This window comes from Mus musculus, chromosome 13 (genome assembly GCF_000001635.26).
Source record: "Mus musculus strain C57BL/6J chromosome 13, GRCm38.p6 C57BL/6J".
NCBI lineage: Eukaryota > Metazoa > Chordata > Mammalia > Rodentia > Muridae > Mus > Mus musculus.
The window spans coordinates 114032919-114045235 of NC_000079.6; the positions used below are offsets into that span (position 1 = coordinate 114032919).

A 12317-nucleotide genomic window follows, 5' to 3' on the forward strand; every position below is an offset into this window, starting at 1 on the left:
GGCGATTGCAGCAAGGATATGTATTTTGCTTTTTTTTTGATCACGGATTTTTGTAATTAATTTTAAAATAAAATGGGTCATCTTTGGCTCGCATATCATCCGCTAGTCCTGTAAGAGAATTCGATTACTGTGTCTGCGACTCTCTCCTCCAGACGGTTCCTTATTTGATATTGTGAGTAATCATTGAATATCGTTGTGAATTTAGCAAAACCAGAGGCTGATTCTGTAACGCACTGGCTCAGCTCTGCCAAGCACAGGACTCGATGTCTCCATGCCTAAAACCTTCTTAACTAACTGATAGTTTCATTGATGAGACCTCTTTCATTTAGTATACTTTGCTTCTATACATTCTCAACTAGAAGTTATATTTTTAAAGGGTTACATGTGCCCAAACTTGTTACAGTGTCAGTGTTTTAGATTAAATCATTCAGAAAGAACTTCCTTGTAAGTTAACTTTTATAGTGTTTCATGTCTACCAAATGGTTCAATTTTTTTTTGGGGGGGGGGGTCTTTAAAGAGTTATTAGGTCTGCATGCAGAGTTGACTTATTTCTAGAATATTTATACTTTTCATTTCATGATGACCATCATTTGCTTTCAAAAGAAAATGGATGCTTTTTTCCCTCCTTTGTATTTAGAAGAGGGCATCTCCCCTTTAAGCAGCTTGTCGCTGTGTCCTCTTGTTCTGGTGTCAATGGTAAGGGTCATACCACTGGCATTAGTTGGTAAGACTATTAGGCCTTTTGTGGGGACACTTTACTTATCTACCATTAGTTTACCTTAGCAAGCCATACTTACAGTACTCTCATTTAGCTTCTAGGCATTATGGGAGTCAAATTCATCACCAATAAAACTGGTTCATATACCATTTTTAGTGAAAACAAAATACCTTTCTGTTGTTGTTGTTTTTTTTTTTTTTACTTTACACAGAGTTGCTGTTTAACACAGGCTCCTCTCAACTTTGCTGTCCTCCTGCCTCAGTTCCTGAGTGTCCCAATCCTAGGCTCTGACCCCTAGCTTTAGGACTCCTTGGAGATTCCTTTGCCTTTGTGAAAAGAATCTGAGAGAACAGTAAAGCGAGCAAACCTGGAAAGGAATGCTCCACCTTCACCACCTTCACTCGGGTAAAATGCGTTTTAGTTTAGTGTTTAGGGTGCTGTTCTCACAGTTATGTCTGCCCTGTTAACAAGCTTTCCACAGCTCCCAGAAATACATTGCTAAGAGAAACATCGCCGTAATTGCTTATTGGATGCTTCTGTAGATTCAGTTTCTCTCTAATATGAATACAAATCAGTTAAACAAGTAAAACATTAGGCAGATTTTCCACTTCAGCTGAGTTTCTCCACACAGGAAAGAGAGTTCGATCTTCTACAAACAAAACAAATAACGGAAAAGTTACCACCTTTTGAAAAGTTTATTCTGGGGAAAGCAGTAATGATTCCCAAACTTAAACAGTTCCATCTTGGCTCGTTTGCTATTTTTTTAGAGTGTCATCATACCTGGCCCTTAGTATACCCACAAAATAGATGTGCCAAAAGAGAGAGAGAGGAAGGAGGATTTATTTGTTAAACAAATATGTCATTAGACTTTAAAAGGAAACAGAAAGGCATCTTAAAAGTTTCTGTGTCACCAAGGAAGCCTTTGTAATGAGTGGGTCTCAGGGAGAGTTGGGCGTGGGGTGGGAGGAGCAGCTAGGAGGAGTGGGGGAGGGGAAACTGCAGTCAGGATGTAATATATGAGAGAAGAATAAATAATATCACCCAGGAATTGAATTGGCTGTTTGACAGAATTTGTTTTTCCCTTTCTGGTATAATTTACCTTGTCGTTGGTTGCACCGATCATGTGTGTGTGTGTGTGTGTGTGTGTGTGTGTGTGTGTGTGTTGTGGGTACGGAAGGCATATCGGTGGTCATTTACTGGAAAAACACTTTATTATAGTTTTGCCAAACCTGAAAATATTTTCTTTTTTCTTAGCAGCCATAGCAATCCCAAATGCTACCTCTGTGAAGAGTGTCACCTATGGAACTGGTTTTTAATTACTGGGCCACATTCATGTGAGCCTTTAAGTTATACCCCTCTCAGTAAGATGTCCATAACAATATCATTACTTCCTTGCGTGGATAGTATCCCCAAAGCAATCATCCCCAGGCCTGTCCTCTGAGCGTTGCCCCGAGAGCTTGTCAAATGTCACCTGAGACAAATGTACAGCCCTCTTTCCTCCCATGGCTGTGCACTCTATCTTCAGCACCCTGCATGAGATAAAGCATGGGTGTTTTCTCTCCAGTGTTCTCTAGAGTCATTTCATCATGAAACAGAGTGTGTCTATTCATCTGTTCCGACTGCGTGGCCAACATGACATTCGAGCCGTGGTTCCAGGAACTTGATGGTACCCTCTTAGGGGTCTGAACCTCAGGTTATCTTTTCCTAGTGGTGCATAGGAGTCTCTCACAGATATTAATTTTAGGCTTGATAGTCTTAAATGTCCACTTGAGTAAATGGCTCACGATATTGGAAAACCCCTTCTGTGACACAAAGCCACTTTATCACAAGTGTCTCGGTGGTGGTTTAGCCCTTTGATAGGCTAAGACGGGTCCTGTCTCCTCGCCCTGGTCTCGGACTCTGCCCTCCTGGTTTCGGAGAGCTCACCTGTCACTTTGTGTACATGGGCGTCACTTGAGGAGAGGCAGCCCCAGCTATAGATCAAAGCTGTCTCTGTATCTGTTATTTGTCTCTCAAAGTGGCTTCCCAGTTGGCTTCTCCCTTGTAACTCTATAAAAGTGACACCCTCCTGGCTTGATTTTCCCTCTGTAGTCGGAGCTGAGCTTTGCCTAGCATGCCGTTTTTTGGGGTTTGAAACTCTATTGAGATCCTGGGTGTCTTGCACACACTTGCCTTGTTTGCTTTCCTCCATACACAGGGATCCTTTTCCTTTCCTTCTGAGCCCCCTTTCTGACCTTCCTTAGTTTTGGAGTGGGATCCTGAGCAGGACCTTGTGGATGCTAGCCACGGGTACCACTACTGAGTACACCCTCTCTTCAAGGTCTTTTGAATAGTAACGCACCACTACTTGTGTGATTTTCACAATAGGGTATGGGATGCTTGCTTCTAAGTGTGATATGTGTTGCTTGCTCCGGCCAGAGTATGCCCATTGATAGAGGGTGCCACTTCCCAGCTGAAGGTAAGACTTAGATTATGACTTCTTTTTATTTTTTTAAGAATTATTATTTCTTATTTATTTCTGGTATATAAGTGCACTGTAGCTGTCTTCAGACACACCAGAAGAGGCCATTAGATCCCATTATAGATGGTTGTGAGCCACCATGTGGCTGCTGGGAATTGAACTCAGGACCTATAAAAGAACAGTCAGTGCCCTTAACCACTGAGCCTCTCTCCAGCTCTGGATTATGGCTTCTTTTTGGTGAGTTTCTCTACGTGGAGTTGAAGGTGAGAATCATGTTTATAGGTATACTATTTTCATGATATGTTGCTAGATTCCTTTTCAAGAATTAACTATTTTTAGGCACACAAGTGCTTTTCCTGCATGTATGTGTGTACCAAGGCCATGCTTGATGCTATTGGAGTTCAGAGGAGGGACTGGTGTTACAGATCGTAACCTCAAGATAGATGCTGGAAACTGAACCCAAATCCTCTGTGAGGGGTCTGAAATGCTGGGACATATTACTCCATTTAAACTTGAAACTTGATTAAATAGTTGCTCTTATTGTCCCGTTAATGCCCTTACAATGACTTGGATCCCAGGCTCTCTGACTCTGGAACTCACATTCTGAAATAGTGTTAACTGATAGACTTCTGACTGTCCCCACTCAGGTTGTCCAGAGAGAGAGAGAGAGAGAGAGAGAGAGAGAGAGAGAGAGACCCAGTGCTAACACTTTATTGGAAACGTAGAAATGTTCATATGTTCAATTTTTAACTATCTTTTAACCTGAAAAGGAAGCTGTTGATCTGGTCTTTTATAATGGTAAGGTGAATTTTGAATGAGAGAAGAAAAACTTGTTCAGATTCGTGAAAGAACTTTGGCACACGCTAGGGTTCTTAGGGGCCTAATATTAGGTAGGTGTATGAAGTTATAATATACGTCTCTGTAGGGGTAGAATGCAAATAATTTAACTTTTGACTGAAGCCCATGGCATTTGGATAGGCTTTGCATTTCAGGTCGAAAGTATTATACATTTCCTAACTTAAAGTCAAGCCTTTAATTACAGCATCTGAGAGGCTAAGGCAAGAAAACTGTTGGAGTTGAAGGCCAGCCTGGGCTATTATAGCAAGTGCCAGGGCAGCCTGGGCTACAGAGTGAGATGCAGGTTCAAAAAAAACAAAGCTGTTAAAATCTATCCTTGTTGTTTGGATGTGCAGCGTCCCCCAGAGGACTGGTGTGATAAAGGCTTGTTTAATTGTCGGGAAGATTGGAGCAAGAATTCTGACTCCTTCAATGGCTTAATCACTGGTGTTAGTTGATCAGAGAGGTGGCCTGGTTGGAGGATAGGATATTAGGACCGTGCCTTGGAAGCATATCTTCTCTCTGGCCGCACTGTGTCTTTCTGCTTCTTGTCCACTCTGAGGTCTGTTGTGATCTACTCAGTTTCCCCTCCCGGACGGAAGCCACGCCCCCGTGGGCTGAAACCTGCTTTGCTCAGGTAATTTGTCATAGTAACGGAAAGCTGACTAGCACTTTTATCATCGTACTTTCCTGTTGCTGGGGATAAATGTTGATGCATTTGGTGGGTACATGAGAAATCTCTTACAATTCCATCTCCATTGTCAAATACCATACTCTGCAGTTCTGTAAACAGTACTGGCTATAGAGCCTTGGGGATTGCACCTGAATTAACTAATTAATTTCTTTCTCTCTTTCTTCCTTCCTTCCTTTCTTTCTTTCTTTCCTTCTTTCTTTCTTTCTTTCTCTCTCTCTCTCTCTCTCTTTCTTTCTTTCTTCCTTCCTTCCTTCTTCCTTCTCTCTCTCTCTCTCTCTCTCTCCCTCCCCCTCCCTCTCTCTCTCTCTCTCTCTCTCTCTCTCTCTCTCTCTCTTTCTTTCTTGTTTGTCAAGGCAGGGTTTCTCTGTGTAGTCCTGGCTGTCCTGGAACTCACTTTGTAGACCAGGCTGGCCTCGAACTCAGAAATCCACCTGCCTCTGCCTCCCGAGTGCTGGGATTAAAGGTGTGCACCACCACGCCCAGCGCACCTGAATTTTTTAAGGAAGCTGATGCTGAGAAACTTTCCTTGGCCCTCTTGAATGTTTGGGTACCGTTGTTAATTGATAATTAACATAACTTTGCTATATGACAGCTTGTTTATGAATGAAACTGGATTTTAGCATAACTAAATAGGATCTATTCACACAACAGTTGTTTATTGAGCAGTTTCTGTGTTCCAGTTAAAGTTGGAATGCATCAGTGTCTCCATAAACTGAACCAAACGTCAAGGCCAACCTGAGCTAAACTTAGAGCATGGTTTCAAAATTAATTAAAAAAAAAAAAAAGTCAGCATTAACTTAGTTCCTAATCAAAACTATCAACTGATGGCTCATGAGACTAATTGCTTCTGTAGCAAATGGCTGCAGCCCTGGTCCTTGCGCAGGTTTGGAAATTACTCTGTCAGACCTTCTGTTTCATGATGGAAGCCGAGATGTCACAGGAAGCTGGTATTCCCAGTGCTCCTGCCAAAGAAGGGTGTCGAGGACTCTAGTTTGCAAAGTTCTAGAAATAATATTTCTGAGAGGAAAAAAAAAAAGTGCCAAGGAGGTTCCAGCTAAGCTGGTTTTCATGGCGCGTGAAACATCCCCAGAAATTAATGGCTGTCCTAAACTGACACCCTGGTAGCTTAAAATATTCAAAGCCCCTCCTGCCGTCTTATCCCTGGGAAATAGCTTTCTCACTGATTTGACTAGGCTTCATAATTACCAAAACAAACAGACAGACACTTGCCAGGGGTAGAGGAACTTCCCCACTAAGTTGAGGGAAGGAAGGAAAAAGGAGGGATTGTAACTTTGCGATTGCTTCCGGTTTAAAAAACAAAAATGAACCACATTGCTTTTGTTCAGGGGCGTTTCCAGTTGTAAAATCACGGTATATTAGAAGTTTGCCTCGGGTCCTTTTTCAGCTTAACAGCGTCTCCAAGGTTCCAATTAATTTTTGAGAAATTGAATTAAATTCTGTTTCCTCATGGAATCTCCTTCCTAAGCATGATATTGGGTTTGCTGTTCTTGGCACGGAGACTGCGTTCGGTGTATTATAGCGCTTGCTTGCCCTCGTCCTCTCCTATCTCTGCGTCACGTGGATGCATTCAGCCAGCAGATACGGGAGGCCCAGGTGAGCCTGCCGCCCTTGCCCCCATTAGCTCCACACAGAGAGGATTGTTTCTTGTCCAGGGCCCTGCCCAGACAGTCTGAGCCTTCTTCTGGGATAGCGAGTGAGCCTGGGACTGAGTCCTGCTTTCTTCTATCTCTGTAAGTTTTAAACAGTTACAACTTTTAGAAACCATAGCTGTGTACTGTAAACTGATACGTAGGCATCATGGATAGCCTGCCTTGGTCATTTTTTTGTGTCACTTTATGTCACTCATTCCTGAGATGGCTGTTAATTCGCTAGCTTGTTTAGTACATTCGTATAAAAAGGGCTTTGCCACCTCTGAATGATCGTGTTTAAAGGACCTAATGTCAGATGCTTAGCTTTATGCTCTGAGGGCCTTGGATGTGTTCCCTTCACATATAAGTATGTGCAGAGAAAGTCTTGGCATGGAAGGAGCAGTGGGCTATTATCTGTTCTGGCTAAGTGTTGTCAATGTTGTTAGACATTGAAACGGCTACACGTTCTCTGGTGACTAGAATACCGTCAGGACTAATTGTGACTAGCTCGTAGGCTTGCTTAGGAAGCCTTGAAGGGCCATTGTTTTTACAATAACTATGAATTCAGTTAGTACCACATTGACCCGGAAAAATGACACTTAGATACTAATTTAAAGTTTTTATAACATTGGTAGATCTTACCCAGTTTAAAGTATCAAGAAGGTCCAGGCGACTGATGAGCTAGTTCTGTGGTAAAAGCACTTACTGCCTGTAGTGGCTATTCCTGGTTGTCAACTTGACAATATGAAATGAACTACAATCCAGAATTGGAAGGCTCACCAGTGACCCTTATCTGGAGGCTTGGAGATCCTTATCTGGATCTTGGTTTGAAGATCTTGAGCCATAGTGGCTATGGATTCCAGAAGATTGAATCTCCGAGTTTAAGGAACACACCCTTAATCTGGGCTACGCCTTTCATCTGGGATTAAAGGTGTGGTGGAACACACCTTTAATCTGGGCTCCACCTTCTGCTGGAGACAATATAAGGACATTGGAAGAAGGGAGTCTAGCTCTTGCTCTTGCTCCTTCGCCTGCTTGCTGCGTGAGACTGAGTAACTGCTAGATCCTTGGACTTCCATTCACAGCTGCGACTGAACCATTGTTGGGAATTGGGCTGCCGACTGTAAGTCATCAATAAATTCCTTTACTATTTAGAAATTATCCATAAGTTCTGTGACTCTAGAGAACCCTGACTAATACAGAAGTTGGTACCAGGAGTGGTTCTAGAGTAACAGAAGTACAAGGATGAATCTTTTAAAATACTGGAATTGGCTTGTTGATCCACCAGCACTTTCAAATATTGAAACCTCTCCAGATTCTCTCCCTCCTGGGAGCTCAGAGAATTTTGAAGACCCATGGTTGAAACTATATTCCGAACTTAAAGAAGCTAATGCCCTTGATTTTCTTAATGAATTAGGTGATTCAGTGCACAAAGCTTTCTACAAGATGGGGAAAAAATCGAAAAATGATTTTACTGGCTGGCTGCTCTTAGTATCTGTGGAAAAAATGATGAATGAAAGGAAGGAGTTGTGTGATAAAATCGAAAGGCTCCAGACACAAGTAAACGATCTAAAAGTTGCTAAGTGTGTCCTTGAGGAGAATCTTCTCTCTTGTAGCAATAGAGCTCAAGTTGCAGAAAATCAAACAGAAACTCTCATTGTAAGGTTGGCTGAACTACAGAGAAAATTCAAGTCTCAGCCTCAGAGTGTGTCGACAGTTAAAGTAAGGGCTCTAATTGGCAAAGAATGGGATCCTACAACATGGGACGGGGATGTGTGGGAAGACCATGTTGAAGCTGAGAATTTTGAATCCTCAGATTCTCAAGGGTTTGCCCCACCTGAGGAAGTAGTACCCTCAGCCCCACCTCTTGAAATAATGCCTTCCCCACATGAGGAAATTAATTTTGCAGAGTCTGCTCACGGCCCACCAATAGTTTCTTCTAGACCTGTAACCAGACTCAAAGCAAAACAGGCTCCTAGAGGGGAGGTAGAAAGTATAGTCCATGAGGAAATTCGCTACACTACTAAGGAGCTTAATGAGTTGGCTAATTCATTCAAGCAGAAACCTGGTGAATATGTGTGGGAATGGATTTTAAGGGTGTGGGATAAGGGTGGAAGGAACATAAAACTAGAGCAGGCTGAGTTTATTGACATGGGTCCTCTGAGTAGAGATTCTAGGTTTAATACGGAAGCTCGCATAGTTAAAAAAGGTGTCAAAAGTTTGTTTGAATGGTTGGCTGAGGTGTTTATCAAAAGATGGCCTACTGGAAATGACTTGGAGATGCCTGATATTCCGTGGCTTAGTGTTGATGAAGGGATTTTAAGACTTAGGGAAATTGCAATGCTAGAGTGGATATATTGTGTAAAGCATAATTGTCCACATTGGGAAGGTCCAGAAGATATGCCTTTCACCAGCTCTATAAGACGCAAATTGGTGAGAGGGGCACCAGCACATTTGAAGGGTTTTGTTCTTTCCCTTTTCCTTGTGCCAGATCTTAGCATTGGAGATGCTTCTGCTCAATTAGATGAATTAAATTCACTGGGTTTAGTTGGATTCCGAGGTAACAAGGGCCAGGTGGCAGCATTGAATCGCAAGAGACAAGGTGATTCTAGTTATTATAATGGACAGCGTAGACAAAAGAATGTTTATAATAACATACCCAGTAATGGTCAGCACAGGAGAGGTGAAATTTATAATGGCATGACTCGATTGGACCTTTGGTACTGGCTAACCAATCATGGTGTTTCCAGGAATGAAATACATAGGAAGCCTACTGCATATTTGTTTGATCTGTATAAGCAGAAAAATTCTCAAACAAATGAAAGAAAGGCTACATTAGATCGAGGGAAACAGCACAATGAAAGAAAGGCTACATTAGATCGTGGTAAACAGCAATCTCGGCCAGTGAATCAATTTCCAGACTTGAGCCAGTTTGCAGATCCGGAACCCCTTGAATGAAGGGGTGGCCAGGTTCCGCTGAGGAAGGATCTTGATAAGACACTCAAAGGTTTTGCTGTTACCCTTTCTCCAGTTCTTCCCCAGAGGGACCTACGGCCTTTTACAAGGGTAACTGTACACTGGGGAAAAGGAAATAATCAGACTTTTCGGGGTCTGCTGGATACTGGTTCTGAGTTGACACTGATCCCAGGGGATCCCAAGAAACATTGTGGCCCTCCAGTTAAAGTAGGGGCTTATGGAGGGCAGGTGATTAATGGAGTTTTGACTGATGTCCGACTCACAGTAGGTCCAGTAGGTCCCCGGACACATCCTGTGGTGATTTCCCCAGTTCCAGAATGTATAATTGGGATAGATATACTCAGAAATTGGCAGAATTCTCATATTGGTTCCCTGAACTGTAGAGTGAGGGCTATTATGGTTGGAAAGGCCAAATGGAAGCCTTTAGAGTTGCCTCTGCCAAAGAAAATAGTGAATCAAAAACAGTATCGTATTCCTGGAGGCATTGCAGAAATTACTGCCACTATCAAGGACTTGAAAGATGCAGGGGTGGTGGTTCCCACCACATCTCCGTTTAACTCTCCTATCTGGCCAGTGCAGAAAACAGATGGATCATGGAGAATGACAGTTGATTATCGAAAACTAAATCAGGTGGTAACTCCAATTGCAGCTGCTGTACCAGACGTAGTTTCGTTACTTGAGCAAATCAACACATCTCCTGGCACCTGGTATGCGGCTATTGATCTGGCAAATGCCTTCTTCTCAGTACCTGTCCATAAGGACCACCAGAAGCAATTTGCTTTCAGTTGGCAAGGCCAACAGTATACCTTCACAGTTTTGCCTCAAGGATATATTAACTCTCCTGCCCTGTGTCATAATTTAGTTAGAAGGGATCTTGATCGTTTGGATCTTCCACAAAATATCACATTGGTGCACTATATTGATGACATTATGCTGATTGGACCAAGTGAGCAGGAAGTAGCAACTACTTTGGACTCATTGGTAACACATATGCGTATCAGAGGATGGGAAATAAATCCAACCAAAATTCAAGGACCATCTACCTCAGTGAAATTCTTAGGAGTCCAGTGGTGTGGAGCATGCAGAGATATTCCTTCTAAGGTGAAAGATAAGTTATTGCACCTGGCCCCTCCTACAACCAAGAAAGAAGCACAACGTTTAGTGGGTCTATTTGGATTTTGGAGACAACACATCCCTCACTTGGGTGTGTTACTTAGGCCTATTTACCAAGTGACTCGGAAAGCTGCTAGCTTTGTGTGGGGCCTGGAACAGGAGAAGGCCCTTCAACAGGTCCAGGCTGCTGTGCAGGCTGCTCTACCACTTGGACCATATGACCCAGCAGACCCAATGGTACTTGAGGTGTCTGTGGCTGATAGAGATGCTGTTTGGAGCCTCTGGCAGGCCCCTGTAGGTGAATCACAGAAAAGACCTTTGGGATTTTGGAGCAAAGCTCTACCATCATCTGCAGACAACTATTCTCCCTTTGAAAAACAGCTCTTGGCCTGCTATTGGGCCTTAGTGGAAACTGAACGTTTGACAATAGGACACCAAGTTACTATGCGACCTGAACTACCCATCATGAGCTGGGTACTATCAGACCCTGCAAGTCATAAAGTGGGACGCGCACAGCAGCAGTCTATTATCAAATGGAAGTGGTATATACGTGATCGGGCCAGAGCAGGTCCTGAAGGCACAAGCAAGTTACATGAAGAAGTTGCTCAAATGCCTATGGTTTCTACTCCTGTTACAATGCCATCTGCTGCCAAGCATGCGCCTATAGCCTCATGGGGTGTTCCCTATGATCAACTGACCGAAGAGGAGAAGACTAGAGCCTGGTTTACTGATGGCTCTGCACGTTATGCAGGCACCACCCAGAAGTGGACAGCTGCAGCATTACAACCCCTTTCTGGGACAACCTTGAAAGACACAGGTGAAGGGAAATCTTCACAGTGGGCAGAACTTCGGGCAGTACACATGGTATTACAGTTTGTTTCCAAGAAGAAATGGCCAGATGTACGATTATTCACTGACTCATGGGCTGTAGCCAATGGATTGGCTGGATGGTCAGGGACTTGGAAAGATCACAATTGGAAAATTGGTGAGAAAGACATCTGGGGAAGAAGTATGTGGATAGATCTCTCCAAATGGGCAAAGGATGTGAAGATATTTGTGTCCCATGTAAATGCTCACCAAAAGGTGACTTCAGCCGAGGAGGAGTTCAATAATCAAGTGGATAAGATGACCCGTTCTGTGGACAGTCAGCCTCTCTCCCCAGCCATCCCTGTCATTGCTCAATGGGCACATGAGCAAAGTGGCCATGGTGGTCGAGATGGAGGTTATGCTTGGGCTCAGCAACACGGGCTTCCACTCACCAAGGCTGACCTGGCTACAGCTGCTGCTGATTGCCAGATCTGCCAACAGCAGAAACCAACACTGAGTCCCAGATATGGCACCATTCCTCGAGGTGACCAGCCAGCAACCTGGTGGCAGGTTGACTACATTGGACCACTTCCTTCGTGGAAAGGACAGCGTTTTGTTCTTACTGGAGTAGATACTTATTCTGGTTATGGATTTGCCTTTCCTGCACGTAATGCCTCTGCTAAAACCACCATTCACGGACTGACAGAATGCCTTATCTATCGTCATGGTATTCCACACAGTATTGCTTCTGACCAAGGAACTCATTTCACAGCCAGAGAAGTACGACAGTGGGCCCACGATCATGGAATTCACTGGTCTTACCACGTTCCCCCATCATCATGAAGCAGCTGGGCTGATAGAAAGATGGAATGGCCTTTTGAAGATGCAGTTACAGCGCCAATTAGGTGGTAACAGCTTGGAAGGCTGGGGCAGAGTTCTTCAGAAGGCAGTATATGCTTTGAATCAGCGCTCGATATATGGTACAGTTTCACCCATAGCCAGGATTCATGGGTCCAGGAATCAAGGGGTGGAAAACGGAATAGTTCCACTTACTATCACTCC

At 43.5% G+C, this 12317-nt stretch overlaps 1 protein-coding gene across 5 annotated transcripts in view; it reads left to right on the forward strand.

The window, feature by feature from the left end:
* Positions 1 to 12317, forward strand: part of Arl15 (ADP-ribosylation factor-like 15) — a 362957-nt gene that overhangs the window by 238413 nt on the left and 112227 nt on the right. Inside the window, exon 5 of one of the 5 annotated variants that reach the window (XM_006517629.4) lies at positions 3086 to 3176. The exons of the other annotated variants lie outside the window; for them this stretch is intronic. Within the exon in view, the coding sequence (XP_006517692.1) occupies positions 3086 to 3176 (91 nt within the window). The remainder of the gene's footprint in view (positions 1 to 3085; positions 3177 to 12317) is intronic. 5 annotated transcript variants of the gene reach the window in all.